Consider the following 18,952-nt stretch of genomic DNA (forward strand, 5'->3'; position numbering starts at 1 on the left):
AAGAGATCGCAGGAATGGAGTCTTGGCTTGGAGATATGAGTTGTTGCACAGACTGCACTAACTGTACTGCTCGAGCTTCGGTCGCTACATCACACTGATCATAGACTTCACAGATCGCTTTCACTACTGCAGAGTCACAGGTTAAAGGACAGCTGTCAGACTGATTTCTAGAGATTGTCTCTGCTTGTTTTTTCACTATGTGACTCTGGACCTTCAAGCGAAACACATCTTGAATCCCATCTTCTCCTATAGCATCGGCTTCAGCAAGCAGACTGACATAGTTCTCACTGATCAACCTGTGACTAACTAACTTGGCAAATTGGTCCCTACTGAGGGCATCAGCCACAACGTTCTTTGTATCTGCTATGTGCTTCAGATCGAATGAGTAGGGCGCCAATTTGGCTACCCATCGTTGCTCACAGGCGTGAAGTTTTGGTTTCGTCATTATGTATGTGAGGGGATTATGTAATACATCTTAAAATAACCTTAAATATGAGGGATTTTTGGTGAAATACATAAAGTATATTTTACACCTTTTACACAGGCAATCACTCACTGATCTGGAAATCATTAGAATGAACTCATTGCAGTCTTGCAATTGATTATCAGATACTTATCCCGAGTTTGTAACCAAGTGGGAGATGTGAATTTACCAGTTATGAAGTCGTAACTAGTTGGATGCATTGAACTCGTTGAGAAACGCCAATTGGCTAATGGCCAACAAGCTGCATAAACAATAAACTAAAAATACAGCTATCATGCTTGTAAACAAACTATAGTGTTCAAAAACCATATTAATAGATGGCTTTTTATAAATAATGTTTTGTTGTTGCATTTAACTGAAGAAAATGCAATTATCGAGGTAATTTTCGTAGTAGATGACGTCAGAGGTCAGCATGTGGGAGCTCAGGATGATAGACAAGTTTCCCACTAGTAATTAAGCTTGTTTGGAATTGGAACTTTCCCATTTCTTATTCATCGCTTAGAAGTGTTGTAAATTTACCATCAAATTCATTGGGATATAGGGTACTATGGGGCGAGACGCACCCTGGGGTAAGACGTGCCCTCCCCCCTGTAATTCTCACAACAAAAAAATCAACAGTTTCTCTGGCTGCCGCTAGTCTTGATCAACTACAAATGTCCTCTGTTTCAATATTTTTGAAGCCATGCCATCAAAACAATTTTGAGTTAAATGTATTTAATTATTAATAATTTAGAAAAAGTTGTAGATATAATCCAATGAAGTTAGATACATTTTGTTTTTATGTATACATGTAAGGAAGCCTTAAGATAAATCATCCATTTGTTTAGAGAGAAACATTTTGATTGTTTTTTTAGTAAAGTAGTAATATGTTAGGTTAGTATGTTGAAGGCAGGAATCCGTCTGCCACACCAATGCGGCAAGATATCTCTCCTCTTTATGATTGATCATTTGTTTCTAGCTGTAATTTAGGCACTGACTAGCCAAGTTAGCTAGCTAGCAACCTCACTAGCAGAAAGTCTGAGGTGAAATAAATGCTAGCCAGCTAGTTAGCATAATATGTCTATTATCATAGTCAGCTAATCCCCCAGTTAGCAGGATTATGGGTCAGAATTAGAATAGGAGCCAGGGTTAGGATTAGAATAAGGTTAGGATAAAAGCATATGCTAAATGGCATATGAATAGGGGTTAGTGTCAGAATAGTGTTTACGGTTAGGCTAGGTTCAGAATAGGAATTAGGTTACGGGTCAGTTCTCCACCATTCCTAAGATAATTTTGTTTTTAGATGAGTTAACAAGAAAATATCTGATTGTGGAGGCTATGGCGAAGAGGCGCTTCGTTGTGCCCTGAATGCTATTGAAAATGGGCAGGGCATTAAGGCAGCTGCCCGGGCTTTTAATGTGCCACCCAAAACCCTGAGGCGCCACTGAGACAAGCAGGTCAAAACCATTTGGGTGGGTAACCAGTCTTCACTGGTTCTTTAGAATGAGACCTGGTGAGTCATACCCCAAAAATGGAAAGAGCCCTGGGATGTCTGAAAAGTTGCCTTTGACCTGGCCGGAGAGGATGGGAATCCAAAACACATTGAATAAGGAAAGGCAGTTGGCAGGCATAGACTGGTTTTAACGGTTTTATGAAGCAGCACCCAGGATTATCCATCCGTATATCCCACAAGCAACCAGTCTGGCTCGAGCTGTAGGCTTCACACCCACCATGACCTCTACCCCTGCCACATCAACAACCTCCGACACAACGTCCACCCCACAGGTCTCCAGTGACCTTCCTCCAAATGTTGGTAAGAAAGGGAAACGTCAGCACACATTTTAGGAAAAATAGTAGCATAGTGTATTTTATTTAACTAGGCAAGTCAGTAAAGAACAAATTCTTATTTACAATGACCGCCTACTCCGGCCAAACCCTAACAATGCTGGGCCACTCGTGCGCCGCCCTATGGGACTCCCAATCACGGCCGGTCAAACCAGGGTCTGTAGTGACGCCTCTAGCACTGAAACGCAGTGCCTTGCGCCACTCGGGAGCCCATTATTGAACCAATATTCATGCGTTCCTGTTTCAAAGTACCAGGTCTCCAACAAACAGCAGCCATATTGGAGTCGCCCACCAGGCCAAGGAAAAGGCCAAGTCAGCTACACCCCACAAGAGGTTCCTGGCGGACAAGGCAAAAAAATAAAAGCAACCTGTGACGCTTGTTCTGTAAGGAGTTCTTCTGTTACCGGATACAGTGCAAGTACTGGGCTCATGAGCTATGCTGAAATTTAACTGGGGTGGGATTCATTTGTGACCTGTCAGAGGGGAAATGCCGGTGTTATGAAATGTTTAATCAGTTACATGTCAATGAATGTGCCAAAAATATTAAAGTGATGAACAGTTTGCTCTTGAACTGCTGGGATTTTAAATCTTGCCTTATGCAAATGATAATCTAGTTTAACTGTTAGAAAGGTAGACATTTTTGCAGGTGAGGTATGAAAGACACTGCAACCAAGGCATAATCTTTGGGGTAAATTCCCCTGATGGGCACTTTCCTAAAAAAATATATTTAAACTAAAATGTAAACTACAGCCATTTTCCTGGATTGTTACCTAAGCATGGCAATCAGCCACCTACAATCTCTAAACTTGGCTTGTCAATTTGATCTTGGGGTGGGCTACTGCTGAAAAAGTATAGGTTCACTTATGACAATCTTTCAAATAGCTTTACCATTGCATGAACACCTGCTGTGACTATCATTAGCAAACTAATTATGCCAAGAGAAGAAAGTGTTACAGTTCAAGAGTAAACAGGACACTGGGTAGTCCAGAACAGTCGCAAAACACTGAGCACTCACATTGTGATCATCTTCTTACAACCAGATGGTCACCTCTAGGCTATTTTGTGTAGATACCGGCTCCGCACTACTGGATTTAGGGTACATCTCATCAGGATCATAGCATTTTGACAACCGACAATCATTAGAGACAAAAACCATTGTAAAGTACTCATTTTATTGAAACATGCTAAAGTCAAAGGACCATACTCGGGGGTGTAGTTTCCACCACTTCTCTAAATGTACTGGAAAGTGATGCACCCTTCAGGCCACCAACAATTAGATGGCTGTGGAGACAGAAAAGAAACCCATCCCTGTAACAGGTTGAAGAATTGTTAGTAACATGCATCTCATTGCAATGACAGATGAGTCAATTACAGGTTCAAGTTCATTTGGCATCAAAGCTGATACAATTAAAAGCCAAGTGTAAACTATAGTCTTCAATGCCAAAAGCACCAACCTTGTTCTACAGTAGGATATTTTACAAATTCACTGGGGATCTGGGTTTGAGTTTTCCACTATTGTGAGCGGTCCAAGAACAGAGTTTTGAACCAGGCCCTGGGGTTCTGAGAAAAAAAAATATATAAATTACTTCAAGCTGCATTCCCATCAGAAACTCAAGAGTGATCAGCTCAAATGAATATGGAACTACAGTTTATTCAGGCTTGAAATGAAGCGCCTCAAAATACCTGAATCCACACCCCTCTTCAACCGAGGCTTGCAACTCGAGTCACAGCACTTGCAGAGGTCACTTTGAGACGGGTCGTCCAGCAGCTCCCATCTATGAATAAAAAAAGTTGGCTGTTGCATTGGCACTAACGTCATTATGGTCCAATGTTAAAGAATGTGACCAATACTTACTCTCCAGTCTCTTTAATGTAGTGGCAGGCCTTCTTTTCTATATCAAAAACCTCAGGGTCCCATGCAACAAGCTTACAATGAATATACACCTGGGGTGAAATAAGAGAACAGTCAAGAGCTACAGTATGAAAACAACCCAGTCATACCGAGAACTTGTGGTCCACTCACTTCCTCGCCTAGGGCAAACTTGAAGGACTGCAGGTAAAGCAGAATAGCAGACGAGTGGTACCTAGGCAGGAACCTGGAGTTCCCAGTCTTCCCATCTGCAAGGCAACTGAAAATGCATTGTGCAATGAGCAGACAAACAGAACTTCCATCCAGCAAATAAGCCAACTTTAAAATGTATTCAATACTTTAATGGGATGAATTCCCCCCGTGCACATTTTGGGTTTCGCCCTAGCACTACACAGCAGATTCAAATAATCAAAGCTTCATGACGAGTTGGTCATTTGAGTAGGCTGTGTAGCGCTATGCAGTCAAAAACCAAAATGTGCACCCTACATGGCCATAGCCAGGTCTGGTACATACCCCTTGTTGGTGATGATGGGGTACACCAGGCTCGCAGACTGCAGTTCTGGTGTTGTGGCCGCCACACACTCCTCCAAGAGCAGCAGCAAGGGCTGATGGTCCTTCTGATCCACTGCTGCCCAGATGGGGATGAAAGAGCCCAGGGGAAACAGGCTGGTCTTAGCAAGACCAGTAAGGTCTTCTACATGCAACAGAGGGGGGGAAGGGGCGCAATGTTCATACGTACTGTACAGCCACAGGTTTCAACTAGCTTTGGGCAGTGTCCTCTGCTAGGAATTTCTTTACCAGGTAAGTTGACTGAACATATTCTTACAATTATTGTTGTTGTATGAGTCACTCACCATTGAGGAGTGCCATGTGGAAAACCAATCCTCCATGACCCTCAGCACTACCATAGGCAGGGATAAGGAATGGGGGAATCCATCCCTCAGGTCTACATACAAGGGGGAATGTTTAGTTTAATAATGAAGGTGGCAAAGGAAGATTTGATTCCAACACCATAGCTACAGTACACCCAATAGAGCCCTAAAAGGCAACACATCCACTGCATTTAAAAAAAATCATTCCTTAGACCTGGGACACCAGGTGTGTGCAATTAATGATAAAGTAGAACTGAAAGACAGCAGGCGCCAGACCTCTTAGGGTAAGAGTTGAGTACCCCTGGCATAGATGGTTACCTTATGTAAACACACTTAATATGGTGACTAATAGCAGCAGGTTTGGGCTTTCGGTTAGGTCTGTAAGTCAGGTTGGTTGAATAGATGTGTTTTTTGCCAGTCACCTGGGGAATAGAAGGAGAAGCATTAGTCGTCGCAGGATCCAAAATGGCATACATTGGGTCAAGAGTTAGACATTACCCGTTTCTTGATGGCACAGCCATTGAGGTTGTAGTGGAATGTCGCCATCCCTTCTCCCGTGGGAAGAACAGAAAATGTGGACGGAACACAGTGTCCAAGGAAAAGACGGGCAGCATTTTCAACCAACTCTGGACTGACCTTCCATGTCACTTTAATGGAGTGTTTCTCACAATCCACATTAAAATCTAAAAATATAAATTTGATAATGTCATCATTCACATCTCAAGAGCCAACACCACAACTTGGCTAGTCTGTTAGGCGGTCAGCATGAGATAAGTAGCCTATTCAAGTTAACATGGTATCAGTGCTACATAATCATATTATGCGTTCATTATTAGACGTACCTTCATTGGCAGCGCTTGCTGCTACAACAGCCAAAACAATTGCACATTGCCAAAGGAGAGACATGACTGAATGATCTAGGAGTGCCTACAAACTAGAAATATTTATGGACCAATTGATCCTAATCATCTTAATTCTGAACACCTGTGAGAGGTCAAGGAGCGATAATTATAGACCTAAAAACTTAAGCAACATCATCAGTTTTGGTATTTCCTGGTCTGAAAACATCCTTGAATTTTTATGGGTTTTAAAAGTAAAAATTGTAATAGTCACATCTTTTCCCCATAAAGTAGTCTGCAAAGCGGAACCTATGTCTCACAAAACACGATGGACGGACGGAATAGTGACTTACACAGGAAATAAAGTTGAATCAAAAAGATTGAACAATCTGGTTTGCTCAATTTGACAGTACCACACTAAGTGTGGATTAGGTATTTTTTACATCGATTTAAAGCGTATTTTATGCGACAGTCAAAATGCTGATCAAGGTTAAGGTAAGACCAGCCATTTAATTGGTGGCCAAGCCCGCTAGTTTACATACTGAATGATTATCTCATCACCGATCTAGCTATCTGCCGTAGCTAAATATATGAATAGATCTGAAAAGCGCTATATAGTGGGCATCGCAGCAGGCCATTGGCATTGAAACAGTCATCCCCGTATAGATTGCAGAGTTCGCTAACGTTAACTATACTGAACCAAAATATAAACACCACTAGCAACAATTAAAGATTTTTCTGAGTTACATTTCATATAAGGAAATCAGTCAACTGAATTAAATTCATTAGGCCAAAATCTATGGATTTCACAGGATTGGGCAGGGGCGCAGCCATGGCTGGGACTGGGAGAGCAGGGGTGCAGCCATGGATGGGACTGGGAGGGCAAGTGCGCAGCCACATGGGAGCCAGGCCAAGCCAATCAGAATGAGTTTTTCCCCACAAAAGGGCTTTATTACAGACAGAAATACTCCTCAGTTTCATCAGCTGTCAGGGTGGCTGGTTTCAGAGGATCCCTCAGGTGAAGAAGCCAGATGTGGACGTCCTGGGCTGGCGTGGTTACACGTGGTCTGTGGTTGTAAGGCCGGTTGGACGTACTGCCAAATTCTCTAAAACGACGTTGGAGGTGGCTTATGGTAGAGAAATTAACTGTCAATTCTCTGGCAAAAGCTTTGGTGGACTTTCCTGCAGTCAGCATGGCAATTGCATGCTCCCTCAAAACTTGACACATCTGTGGCGTTGTGTTGTGACAAAACTGCACATTTTAGAGCAGCCTTTTATTGTCCCCAGCACAAGGTGTCAAAGTGGATTGTTTGGATTGTTTTGGCAAAGGATAATTGCTAACTAACAGGGATTTAAAACAAATTTGTACAAAAAAATGAGAGAAATAAGCTTTTTGTTGAGAGAAACATTAGTTGTTTTAGTAAAGTAGTAATATGCTAGGTTAGTATGTTGAGAGCAGGATGCTCCGCCTAAATAAATGCTAGCCAGCTAGATAGCATAATATCATGTCTATTAGCATAGCTAACTAATTCCCAGTTAGCAGGGTCAGAGTTAGAATAGGGTTCAGGTTTGGGGCCAGGGTTAGGATTAGAATAGGGGTTAGGGTTATTGTCAATTGGCGATGCCTATAATAAATGTCAGCAAGCAATCAAGTTAACCACTGCCATCTGTGTGTTTTGCTATGTTAACAACCTCCAGCTGCAGGTGTAACCGCTTCTGCACCGGTGCCTTTCTCCGTTGTGTTCTGGTAAGGTGTAGGTGGAAGATAAGGCTCTGAACACAATTCAGCCGGTTGTCTCTCTTTTAATGATTGCATGGAATGGATACAAATACAAGGCAAAAGTTACTGCTGCAGTCTGGACTCCGTACAAGTATATGTGCCTCATCACACTGAGCAAACTGAGGAGTAAGATCATGGCTCCTGTTGATGACATTACAGCATTAACACAATTTAGAAAAGAAATACAATCAAATAATTCACTCTTGAAAGTAATGTAATACATCTTTAAATAACCTTAAAATAATAAATATGAGGGATTTTCGGTGAAATACATAAAGTATATTTTACACATGTTACATTCACCCCTCCTGAATTTCACCAACATACTGAAAGCATATCAAACAAGATATGGAACACAAGGGACAACAAACTCTACTGAGTCACTACTGGCACGAGTGAACACCAAGATCTCATCTTTGGTCTCTGCTATACAAGCTATCTGCAGGCAGATTCAGAGGAATCTAAGGTTGATCAGGCCTGAGAACCTCCTGGACAAATACGCTGCCAAGTACATCATACAACACTCGTCCTCACATTACATTATCCCTTGACACCATTCTACACATCACTTAGATGGCTTTACATATCTGTGAATATTCCTCAGAACAACAGAAAAAATAAAGAAAACCTTTTTTAAAACAGAGTTAGAAGAGACTGGGACTTCTTTCCTAGTTTGGTGGCTAAGCCCTCCATAGTGAATGGTCTCTGAGCCATTGTCTCAATAAGACGACTTACAGATTTCACTACCCTGCCAGTGCGTGTTCTGACCACATCTTGCGAATCACATGAACCCGGTCTTTGTAAGTCTTGGTCACTAGCTAAATCAGCTGGTGCAATTGAGTCAGGAATATCTGAAGGTTCTGTGTCAGGGACTACAGCCACCCTGTCATAGTCAGGAATGCTAATAGCAGTCTCATTATTGAGAGATAGCTGAGCTTGACGGTCTTGATTTGGACTGTCCCTGCAGCTGTACGCTGACTGTTCTTGCTCCATCTCATCTCTGACTATCTCCTGTCTCTCCGAAGATTCCTGATTTGCGGGGTCATCTACTCCACTGAGTATCCATGAACTGGTCATATCTCCAGAGCTTTCCTCTTCATCAAAGCCTGAAAGGTCCATTGACTGACCCTCATACTCTGGATCTACAGCGCCATCTGATTGAGATTCACGTGAATCATCCTTAGGCGTTTCTACCGGCAGAAAGCTGATGGCTAGCAGAAGGTTGGTGTTTCCTTTATCATCCACCAGCTTATATATGTGTGTGTATGTAGGTTTCTGTCAATGACCGTGTACACCTTAGCTTCCCACTTGTCGGCAAGTTTTCTTTTTCCCCTTTCTCCTTTGTTAGCGAGAAGCACTCTGTCTCCTTTGTTCAGGTGAGTGCTTCTGACTTTTCTGTCATAATGTTTGGCCTGTTTCTGTTGTTCTTTAACTGTATGCCGTTGAGCGATGCTCGCTGCTTAATGAAGATAGGACATCAGTGTTTTGACATAACTACTATAGTCAACAACCACAGGATCCCTCAAAACTTGCTTGAACATTACATCAACAGGGAGTCTCGGAACGCGACCAAACATGAGCTGGAATGGAGCATAGCCAGTGGTTTCGTGTACAGTAGCATTGTAGGCAAACGTTAGAGTTTGTATCCGCTGTGGCCATTTCTCTTTAGCTTTTAGAGGGAGTGAGCGAAGCATATTTCCCAGAATTCGATTGAACCTTTCCGTTCCCCCATTCCCCATGGGATGATACGCAGTTGTGTGTGACTTGGTGACACCAGAGAGCTTGAGAAGTTCTGTGATTAGCTCACTTTCAAAATTGGCTTTGCCGTTTGATTTGAGCATGGAAAGGCGTGAGCTAACTTGGTGAAGTGATCTGTCAGAACCAATACATCCACTGAGCGTTGCTTGTTGTCCTCAGCACTCCAAAAGTCGAGACATACTAACTCCATAGGCGCAGAGGTTCTGATGCTTTCGAGGGGAGGTCGAGCAGACGGCTCAGGAGACTTAGCCAGGATGCATCTCCGACAGCACTTGACATACTCCTTCACATCATGCTCCATCTTGGGCCAGAAGAAATGCTGCCTTGCCAAAATGAAGAGTTCTAGCTTGCCCTTGGTGGCCAGCATGGTCATGCACACCACTCAATGCTTTCTCCTTCATATTTTTGGGCATCACATACTGATGTCTCTTTTGTTTGCTCAGGGGATCCTTTGTCGCCCTGTAAAGCACTCCATCTTGGACCCTGAGCCTTTCCCCCTGCTTGGCGAGTGCAAGGGTTTGTGAATCAAATCCATCCCTCTCTCGTCTTGAAGGACGTCTTTTGCGGTTGACAAACAGGATAGCCTTAGAAATCGTAGGATCAAGTTCTTGACTCCGCTGAAGCTCCTCAAAAGAGATCGCAGGAATGGAGTCTTGGCTTGGAGATATGAGTTGTTGCACAGACTGCACTAACTGTACTGCTCGAGCTTCGGTCGCTACATCACACTGATCATAGACTTCACAGATCGCTTTCACTACTGCAGAGTCACAGGTTAAACGACAGCTGTCAGACTGATTTCTAGAGATTGTCTCTGCTTGTTTTTTCACTATGTGACTCTGGACCTTCAAGCGAAACACATCTTGAATCCCATCTTCTCCTATAGCATCGGCTTCAGCAAGCAGACTGACATAGTTCTCACTGATCAACCTGTGACTAACTAACTTGGCAAATTGGTCCCTACTGAGGGCATCAGCCACAACGTTCTTTGTATCTGCTATGTGCTTCAGATCGAATGAGTAGGGCGCCAATTTGGCTACCCATCGTTGCTCACAGGCGTGATGTTTTGGTTTCGTCATTATGTATGTGAGGGGATTATTATCAGTCCAAAAAAAGTTATGTAATACATCTTAAAATAACCTTAAATATGAGGGATTTTTGGTGAAATACATAAAGTATATTTTACACCTTTTACACAGGCAATCACTCACTGATCTGGAAATCATTAGAATGAACTCATTCCAGTCTTGCAATTGATTATCAGATACTTATCCCGAGTTTGTAACCAAGTGGGAGATGTGAATTTACCAGTTATGAAGTCGTAACTAGTTGGATGCATTGAACTCGTTGAGAAACGCCAATTGGCTAATGGCCAACAAGCTGCATAAACAATAAACAAAAAATACAGCTATCATGCTTGTAAACAAACTATAGTGTTCCAAAACCATATTAATAGATGGCTTTTTATAAATAATGTTTTGTTGTTGCATTTAACTGAAGAAAATGCAATTATCGAGGTAATTTTCGTAGTAGATGACGTCAGAGGTCAGCATGTGGGAGCTCAGGATGATAGACAAGTTTCCCACTAGTAATTAAGCTTGTTTGGAATTGGAACTTTCCCATTTCTTATTCATCGCTTAGAAGTGTTGTAAATTTACCATCAAATTCATTGGGATATAGGGTACTATGGGGCGAGACGCACCCTGGGGTAAGACGTGCCCTCCCCCCTGTAATTCTCACAACAAAAAAATCAACAGTTTCTCTGGCTGCCGCTAGTCTTGATCAACTACAAATGTCCTCTGTTTCAACATTTTTGAAGTCATGCCATCAAAACAATTTTGAGTTAAATGTATTTAATTATTAATAATTTAGAAAAAGTTGTAGATATAATCCAATGAAGTTGAATACATTTTGTTTTTATATATACATGTAAGGAAGCCTTAAGATAAATCATCCATTTGTTTAGAGAGAAACATTTTGATTGTTTTTTTAGTAAAGTAGTAATATGTTAGGTTAGTATGTTGAGGGCAGGAATCCGTCTGCCACACCAATGCGGCAAGATATCTCTCCTCTTTATGATTGATCATTTGTTTCTAGCTGTAATTTAGGCACTGACTAGACAAGTTAGCTAGCTAGCAACCTCACTAGCAGAAAGTCTGAGGTGAAATAAATGCTAGCCAGCTAGTTAGCATAATATGTCTATTATCATAGTCAGCTAATCCCCCAGTTAGCAGGATTAGGGGTCAGAATTAGAATAGGAGCCAGGGTTAGGATTAGAATAAGGTTAGGATAAAAGCATATGCTAAATGGCATATGAATAGGGGTTAGTGTCAGAATAGTGTTTACGGTTAGGCTAGGTTCAGAATAGGAATTAGGTTACGGGTCAGTTCTCCACCATTCCTAAGATAATTTTGTTTTTAGATGAGTTAACAAGAAAATATCTGATTGTGGAGGCTATGGCGAAGAGGCGCTTCGTTGTGCCCTGAATGCTATTGAAAATGGGCAGGGCATTAAGGCAGCTGCCCGGGCTTTTAATGTGCCACCCAAAACCCTGAGGCGCCACTGAGACAAGCAGGTCAAAACCATTTGGGTGGGTAACCAGTCTTCACTGGTTCTTTAGAATGAGACCTGGTGAGTCATACCCCAAAAATGGAAAGAGCCCTGGGATGTCTGAAAAGTTGCCTTTGACCTGGCCGGAGAGGATGGGAATCCAAAACACATTGAATAAGGAAAGGCAGTTGGCAGGCATAGACTGGTTTTAACGGTTTTATGAAGCAGCACCCAGGATTATCCATCCGTATATCCCACAAGCAACCAGTCTGGCTCGAGCTGTAGGCTTCACACCCACCATGACCTCTACCCCTGCCACATCAACAACCTCCGACACCAACGTCCACCCCACAGGTCTCCAGTGACCTTCCTCCAAATGTTGGTAAGAAAGGGAAACGTCAGCACACATTTTAGGAAAAATAGTAGCATAGTGTATTTTATTTAACTAGGCAAGTCAGTAAAGAACAAATTCTTATTTACAATGACCGCCTACTCCGGCCAAACCCTAACAATGCTGGGCCACTCGTGCGCCGCCCTATGGGACTCCCAATCACGGCCGGTCAAACCAGGGTCTGTAGTGACGCCTCTAGCACTGAAACGCAGTGCCTTGCGCCACTCGGGAGCCCATTATTGAACCAATATTCATGCGTTCCTGTTTCAAAGTACCAGGTCTCCAACAAACAGCAGCCATATTGGAGTCGCCCACCAGGCCAAGGAAAAGGCCAAGTCAGCTACACCCCACAAGAGGTTCCTGGCGGACAAGGCAAAAAAATAAAAGCAACCTGTGACGCTTGTTCTGTAAGGAGTTCTTCTGTTACCGGATACAGTGCAAGTACTGGGCTCATGAGCTATGCTGAAATTTAACTGGGGTGGGATTCATTTGTGACCTGTCAGAGGGGAAATGCCGGTGTTATGAAATGTTTAATCAGTTACATGTCAATGAATGCGCCAAAAATATTAAAGTGATGAACAGTTTGCTCTTGAACTGCTGGGATTTTAAATCTTGCCTTATGCAAATGATAATCTAGTTTAACTGTTAGAAAGGTAGACATTTTTGCAGGTGAGGTATGAAAGACACTGCAACCAAGGCATAATCTTTGGGGTAAATTCCCCTGATGGGCACTTTCCTAAAAAAATATATTTAAACTAAAATGTAAACTACAGCCATTTTCCTGGATTGTTACCTAAGCATGGCAATCAGCCACCTACAATCTCTAAACTTGGCTTGTCAATTTGATCTTGGGGTGGGCTACTGCTGAAAAAGTATAGGTTCACTTATGACAATCTTTCAAATAGCTTTACCATTGCATGAACACCTGCTGTGACTATCATTAGCAAACTAATTATGCCAAGAGAAGAAAGTGTTACAGTTCAAGAGTAAACAGGACACTGGGTAGTCCAGAACAGTCGCAAAACACTGAGCACTCACATTGTGATCATCTTCTTACAACCAGATGGTCACCTCTAGGCTATTTTGTGTAGATACCGGCTCCGCACTACTGGATTTAGGGTACATCTCATCAGGATCATAGCATTTTGACAACCGACAATCATTAGAGACAAAAACCATTGTAAAGTACTCATTTTATTGAAACATGCTAAAGTCAAAGGACCATACTGGGGGGTGTAGTTTCCACCACTTCTCTAAATGTACTGGAAAGTGATGCACCCTTCAGGCCACCAACAATTAGATGGCTGTGGAGACAGAAAAGAAACCCATCCCTGTAACAGGTTGAAGAATTGTTAGTAACATGCATCTCATTGCAATGACAGATGAGTCAATTACAGGTTCAAGTTCATTTGGCATCAAAGCTGATACAATTAAAAGCCAAGTGTAAACTATAGTCTTCAATGCCAAAAGCACCAACCTTGTTCTACAGTAGGATATTTTACAAATTCACTGGGGATCTGGGTTTCAGAGTTTTCCACTATTGTGAGCGGTCCAAGAACAGAGTTTTGAACCAGGCCCTGGGGTTCTGAGAAAAAAAAATATATAAATTACTTCAAGCTGCATTCCCATCAGAAACTCAAGAGTGATCAGCTCAAATGAATATGGAACTACAGTTTATTCAGGCTTGAAATGAAGCGCCTCAAAATACCTGAATCCACACCCCTCTTCAACCGAGGCTTGCAACTCGAGTCACAGCACTTGCAGAGGTCACTTTGAGACGGGTCGTCCAGCAGCTCCCATCTATGAATAAAAAAAAGTTGGCTGTTGCATTGGCACTAACGTCATTATGGTCCAATGTTAAAGAATGTGACCAATACTTACTCTCCAGTCTCTTTAATGTAGTGGCAGGCCTTCTTTTCTATATCAAAAACCTCAGGGTCCCATGCAACAAGCTTACAATGAATATACACCTGGGGTGAAATAAGAGAACAGTCAAGAGCTACAGTATGAAAACAACCCAGTCATACCGAGAACTTGTGGTCCACTCACTTCCTCGCCTAGGGCAAACTTGAAGGACTGCAGGTAAAGCAGAATAGCAGACGAGTGGTACCTAGGCAGGAACCTGGAGTTCCCAGTCTTCCCATCTGCAAGGCAACTGAAAATGCATTGTGCAATGAGCAGACAAACAGAACTTCCATCCAGCAAATAAGCCAACTTTAAAATGTATTCAATACTTTAATGGGATGAATTCCCCCCGTGCACATTTTGGGTTTCGCCCTAGCACTACACAGCAGATTCAAATAATCAAAGCTTCATGACGAGTTGGTCATTTGAGTAGGCTGTGTAGCGCTATGCAGTCAAAAACCAAAATGTGCACCCTACATGGCCATAGCCAGGTCTGGTACATACCCCTTGTTGGTGATGATGGGGTACACCAGGCTCGCAGACTGCAGTTCTGGTGTTGTGGCCGCCACACACTCCTCCAAGAGCAGCAGCAAGGGCTGATGGTCCTTCTGATCCACTGCTGCCCAGATGGGGATGAAAGAGCCCAGGGGAAACAGGCTGGTCTTAGCCAGACCAGTAAGGTCTTCTACATGCAACAGAGGGGGGGAAGGGGCGCAATGTTCATACGTACTGTACAGCCACAGGTTTCAACTAGCTTTGGGCAGTGTCCTCTGCTAGGAATTTCTTTACCAGGTAAGTTGACTGAACATATTCTTACAATTATTGTTGTTGTATGAGTCACTCACCATTGAGGAGTGCCATGTGGAAAACCAATCCTCCATGACCCTCAGCACTACCATAGGCAGGGATAAGGAATGGGGGAATCCATCCCTCAGGTCTACATACAAGGGGGAATGTTTAGTTTAATAATGAAGGTGGCAAAGGAAGATTTGATTCCAACACCATAGCTACAGTACACCCAATAGAGCCCTAAAAGGCAACACATCCACTGCATTTAAAAAAAATCATTCCCCTCTAAATCAGGGACTGATTTAGACCTAGGACACCAGGTGTGTGCAATTAATGATAAAGTAGACCCGAAAGACAGCAGGCGCCAGACCTCTTAGGGTAAGAGTTGAGTACCCCTGGCATAGATGGTTACCTTATGTAAACACACTTAATATGGTGACTAATAGCAGCAGGTTTGGGCTTTCGGTTAGGTCTGTAAGTCAGGTTGGTTGAATAGATGTGTTTTTTGCCAGTCACCTGGGGAATAGAAGGAGAAGCATTAGTCGTCGCAGGATCCAAAATGGCATACATTGGGTCAAGAGTTAGACATTACCCGTTTCTTGATGGCACAGCCATTGAGGTTGTAGTGGAATGTCGCCATCCCTTCTCCCGTGGGAAGAACAGAAAATGTGGACGGAACACAGTGTCCAAGGAAAAGACGGGCAGCATTTTCAACCAACTCTGGACTGACCTTCCATGTCACTTTAATGGAGTGTTTCTCACAATCCACATTAAAATCTAAAAATATAAATTTGATAATGTCATCATTCACATCTCAAGAGCCAACACCACAACTTGGCTAGTCTGTTAGGCGGTCAGCATGAGATAAGTAGCCTATTCAAGTTAACATGGTATCAGCGCTACATAATCATATTATGCGTTCATTATTAGACGTACCTTCATTGGCAGCGCTTGCTGCTACAACAGCCAAAACAATTGCACATTGCCAAAGGAGAGACATGACTGAATGATCTAGGAGTGCCTACAAACTAGAAATATTTATGGACCAATTGATCCTAATCATCTTAATTCTGAACACCTGTGAGAGGTCAAGGAGCGATAATTATAGACCTAAAAACTTAAGCAACATCATCAGTTTTGGTATTTCCTGGTCTGAAAACATCCTTGAATTTTTATGGGTTTTAAAAGTAAAAATTGTAATAGTCACATCTTTTCCCCATAAAGTAGTCTGCAAAGCGGAACCTATGTCTCACAAAACACGATGGACGGACGGAATAGTGACTTACACAGGAAATAAAGTTGAATCAAAAAGATTGAACAATCTGGTTTGCTCAATTTGACAGTACCACACTAAGTGTGGATTAGGTATTTTTTACATCGATTTAAAGCGTATTTTATGCGACAGTCAAAATGCTGATCAAGGTTAAGGTAAGACCAGCCATTTAATTGGTGGCCAAGCCCGCTAGTTTACATACTGAATGATTATCTCATCACCGATCTAGCTATCTGCCGTAGCTAAATATATGAATAGATCTGAAAAGCGCTATATAGTGGGCATCGCAGCAGGCCATTGTCATTGAAATAGTCATCCCCGTATAGATTGCAGAGTTCGTCAACTATACTGAACCACAATATAAACGCCACAAGCAACAATTAAAGATTTTTCTGAGTTACATTTCATATAAGGACATCAGTCAATTGAATTAAATTCATTATGCCCCAATCTATGGATTTCACAGGACTGGGCAGGGGCGCAGCCATGGGTGGGACTGGGAGGGCAAGGGCGCAGCCACAGGGGAGCCAGGCCAAGCCAATCAGAATGAGTTTTTCCCCACAAAAGGGCTTTATTACAGACAGAAATACTCCTCAGTTTCATCAGCTGTCAGGGTGGCTGGTTTCAGAGGATCCCTCAGGTGAAGAAGCCGGATGTGGAGTCCCTGGGCTGGCGTGGTTACACGTGGTCTGCTGTTGTGAGGCCGGTTGGACGTACTGCCAAATTCTCTAAAATTACGTTGGAGGCGGCTTATGGTAGAGAAATTAACATTAAATTCTCTGGCAACAGCTTTGGTGGACTTTCCTGCAGTCAGCATGACAATTGCACTCTCCCTCAAAACTTGACACATTTGTGGCATTGTGTTGTGACAAAACATTTTAGAGCAGCCTTTTATTGTCCCCAAGTGGATAGATTGTTTTGGCAAAGGAGAAATGCTCACTAACTGGGATTTAAACAAATTCGTGCAAAAAAAAGAGAGAAATAAGCTTTTTGTGCTCATGAAAAATGTCTGCCATCTTTTATATCAGCTCATGAAACATGAGACCAACACTTTACATGTTGCATTTATATTTTTGTTCAGTATAACTAATGTACTTTAGGTAGCTAACTAACTCTAGGCTAGCTAGGTGTTACTACCTAACTAAATTAAATTGTATGTCCATTGTCCTGTTTGAGCTGCTTTGCTCACCCAGTCTACATCTTAATCCAGACAGGATACAAGGCCTCACTTAGTACAATAAACAGGTCCTGTAGAACCATAGCCAGTACCCACTAATTTAGGCCAATCCTTATAAGATGTTGCTGTGTAGTGCAATATGGTATTTTATGCTCTGAAATGATCAATTATTTTACTGTTTACAGACTCTCACTGGCAAAGAAATAGAGATCGACATTGAGCCCACAGACAAGGTATGAAACATCTACATTACTCTGGAGGTTGATATTAATCTCATGGATTTGCTTTCTGTGTGTAATATTTGGATTACTCATGTCAGCATACATTGTTTGGGAGTGATGTCCTAGTAAAGACATTTAGCTTATATGCTTTCTTGTACACATGAAGGTGGAGAGAATTAAAGAAAGAGTGGAGGAGAAAGAGGGTATTCCACCTCAACAACAAAGACTAATCTACAGTGGAAAACAGATGTAAGTGATCAACCCTTCCAACACAATCTTGTCATGAAACATCAGCTCCATTTAATCAAGTGGTTGCATTACATCTTGGATGTTTTATCTGCTCCCATCCCTCAGGAATGATGAGAAGACTGCTGCAGACTACAAGATCCAGGGAGGCTCAGTTCTGCATCTGGTCCTGGCACTAAGAGGAGGGCTAGTCTGCCACTGTAACAGAATACAACTCATCGTCTAGTGGGGCCGGCCTTGTGCCAACCCACAAGTTTCTGTCATTGTCACTCACACCATGTTGCAACACAAAGCAGCAAATTGCCACAATGGTGTGGCACTAAAATTCTTAGGCCTCCTGGGCCTCAGCAAACAAAGGACTTTCTGCTGTAATTCTTCTGTGTAGATTGTTTTTGCAACCACCTCTTGCTTTAAGTATTTTGCTTGTGATTAAAAAGGTAAAGTTGACTATTTTTGTTTTGAAGTACGTGGCTGTATGGCTGCTATTGTATGAGTGTGTGACTTAGCAGTGCATTGTAAAACTACTTTCCATATATAGGCAGTTATAGGAATTCTAAACACATTAAGGTTTGATAACCTTTAATTAGAAATGACACAACATGGGAGTCGAAAGCAATGCATACAACAAACCGAATTCTCTTTCCGTCTCCATTTCTCCCTCTGGTTCCTTTGAGGGTAGTGGTCTAAAGGGTGGATGTTTTGCTTATTTGCACTGAATCCCATTAAAGCATACCGTTATTAATATCCACAAACCAATTTTCTATCAATGCAAGTTACTTACAAACAATTGCGTGGGCAGCTGGTAATAAGGCCCAGATGTTCGGAATATTACAAAATTAATTTATTACTACTTTTGTAACCTTGTGGAGGAACTTCTCCTATTTGCATCAGCACATGTATATAAATTATTTATTATTGCAACAAGATTTGCAATCTCATACAACCCAAGACTACCTAGTGTTAAGAACATAAGTCA

The 18,952-nt window shown here is 42.2% G+C and overlaps 3 protein-coding genes across 3 annotated transcripts; 1 reads left to right on the top strand and 2 right to left on the bottom strand.

The window, feature by feature from the left end:
- Positions 1-3,791: 3,791 nt before the first annotated feature.
- Positions 3,792-9,800, bottom strand: LOC120055376. Its single transcript, XM_039003243.1, has 9 exons — positions 9,695-9,800; positions 5,549-5,733; positions 5,369-5,472; positions 5,033-5,124; positions 4,692-4,872; positions 4,332-4,437; positions 4,164-4,252; positions 3,992-4,083; positions 3,792-3,868 (listed from the first exon to the last, which is right to left on the bottom strand). Exons 1-9 carry the CDS (start codon positions 9,798-9,800, stop codon positions 3,792-3,794), a joined length of 1,032 nt encoding a protein of 343 aa, XP_038859171.1.
- A 3,861-nt stretch (positions 9,801-13,661) lies between these two features.
- On the bottom strand, positions 13,662-16,059 carry LOC120055377. Its single transcript, XM_039003244.1, has 10 exons — positions 15,996-16,059; positions 15,652-15,836; positions 15,472-15,575; positions 15,116-15,207; positions 14,775-14,955; positions 14,415-14,520; positions 14,247-14,335; positions 14,074-14,165; positions 13,876-13,950; positions 13,662-13,669 (listed from the first exon to the last, which is right to left on the bottom strand). The coding sequence occupies exons 1-10, from the start codon at positions 16,057-16,059 to the stop codon at positions 13,662-13,664; spliced, it is 996 nt and encodes a 331-aa protein (XP_038859172.1).
- A 272-nt stretch (positions 16,060-16,331) lies between these two features.
- LOC120056095 (NEDD8) lies at positions 16,332-18,428 on the top strand. The gene is made up of 4 exons (XM_039004265.1): positions 16,332-16,487; positions 17,695-17,742; positions 17,897-17,979; positions 18,085-18,428. Exons 1-4 carry the CDS (start codon positions 16,470-16,472, stop codon positions 18,200-18,202), a joined length of 267 nt encoding a protein of 88 aa, XP_038860193.1. The 5' UTR covers positions 16,332-16,469; the 3' UTR covers positions 18,203-18,428.
- Positions 18,429-18,952: the final 524 nt, after the last annotated feature.

Source organism: Salvelinus namaycush, chromosome 11, assembly GCF_016432855.1.
Source record: "Salvelinus namaycush isolate Seneca chromosome 11, SaNama_1.0, whole genome shotgun sequence".
Taxonomy (NCBI): Eukaryota; Metazoa; Chordata; class Actinopteri; order Salmoniformes; family Salmonidae; genus Salvelinus; species Salvelinus namaycush.

Excerpts from the sequence above, each read along its gene's own strand:
- LOC120055376 (XM_039003243.1), bottom strand. The coding sequence starts at position 9,800 with ATGACCATGCTGGCCACCAAGGGCAAGCTAGAACTCTTCATTTTGGCA. Across the intron at positions 5,473-5,548 it reads GCTGTGCCATCAAGAAACGG|GTGACTGGCAAAAAACACAT; the intron begins GTAATGTCTAAC and ends TCTATTCCCCAG. Across the intron at positions 3,869-3,991 it reads GAAGAGGGGTGTGGATTCAG|AACCCCAGGGCCTGGTTCAA; the intron begins GTATTTTGAGGC and ends TTTTTTTCTCAG.
- LOC120055377 (XM_039003244.1), bottom strand. The coding sequence starts at position 16,059 with ATGTCTCTCCTTTGGCAATGTGCAATTGTTTTGGCTGTTGTAGCAGCA. Across the intron at positions 15,837-15,995 it reads AGCAAGCGCTGCCAATGAAG|ATTTTAATGTGGATTGTGAG; the intron begins GTACGTCTAATA and ends TTATATTTTTAG. Across the intron at positions 13,951-14,073 it reads GAAGAGGGGTGTGGATTCAG|AACCCCAGGGCCTGGTTCAA; the intron begins GTATTTTGAGGC and ends TTTTTTTCTCAG.
- LOC120056095 (XM_039004265.1), top strand. Across the intron at positions 17,743-17,896 it reads ACATTGAGCCCACAGACAAG|GTGGAGAGAATTAAAGAAAG; the intron begins GTATGAAACATC and ends GTACACATGAAG. Across the intron at positions 17,980-18,084 it reads ATCTACAGTGGAAAACAGAT|GAATGATGAGAAGACTGCTG; the intron begins GTAAGTGATCAA and ends CCCATCCCTCAG.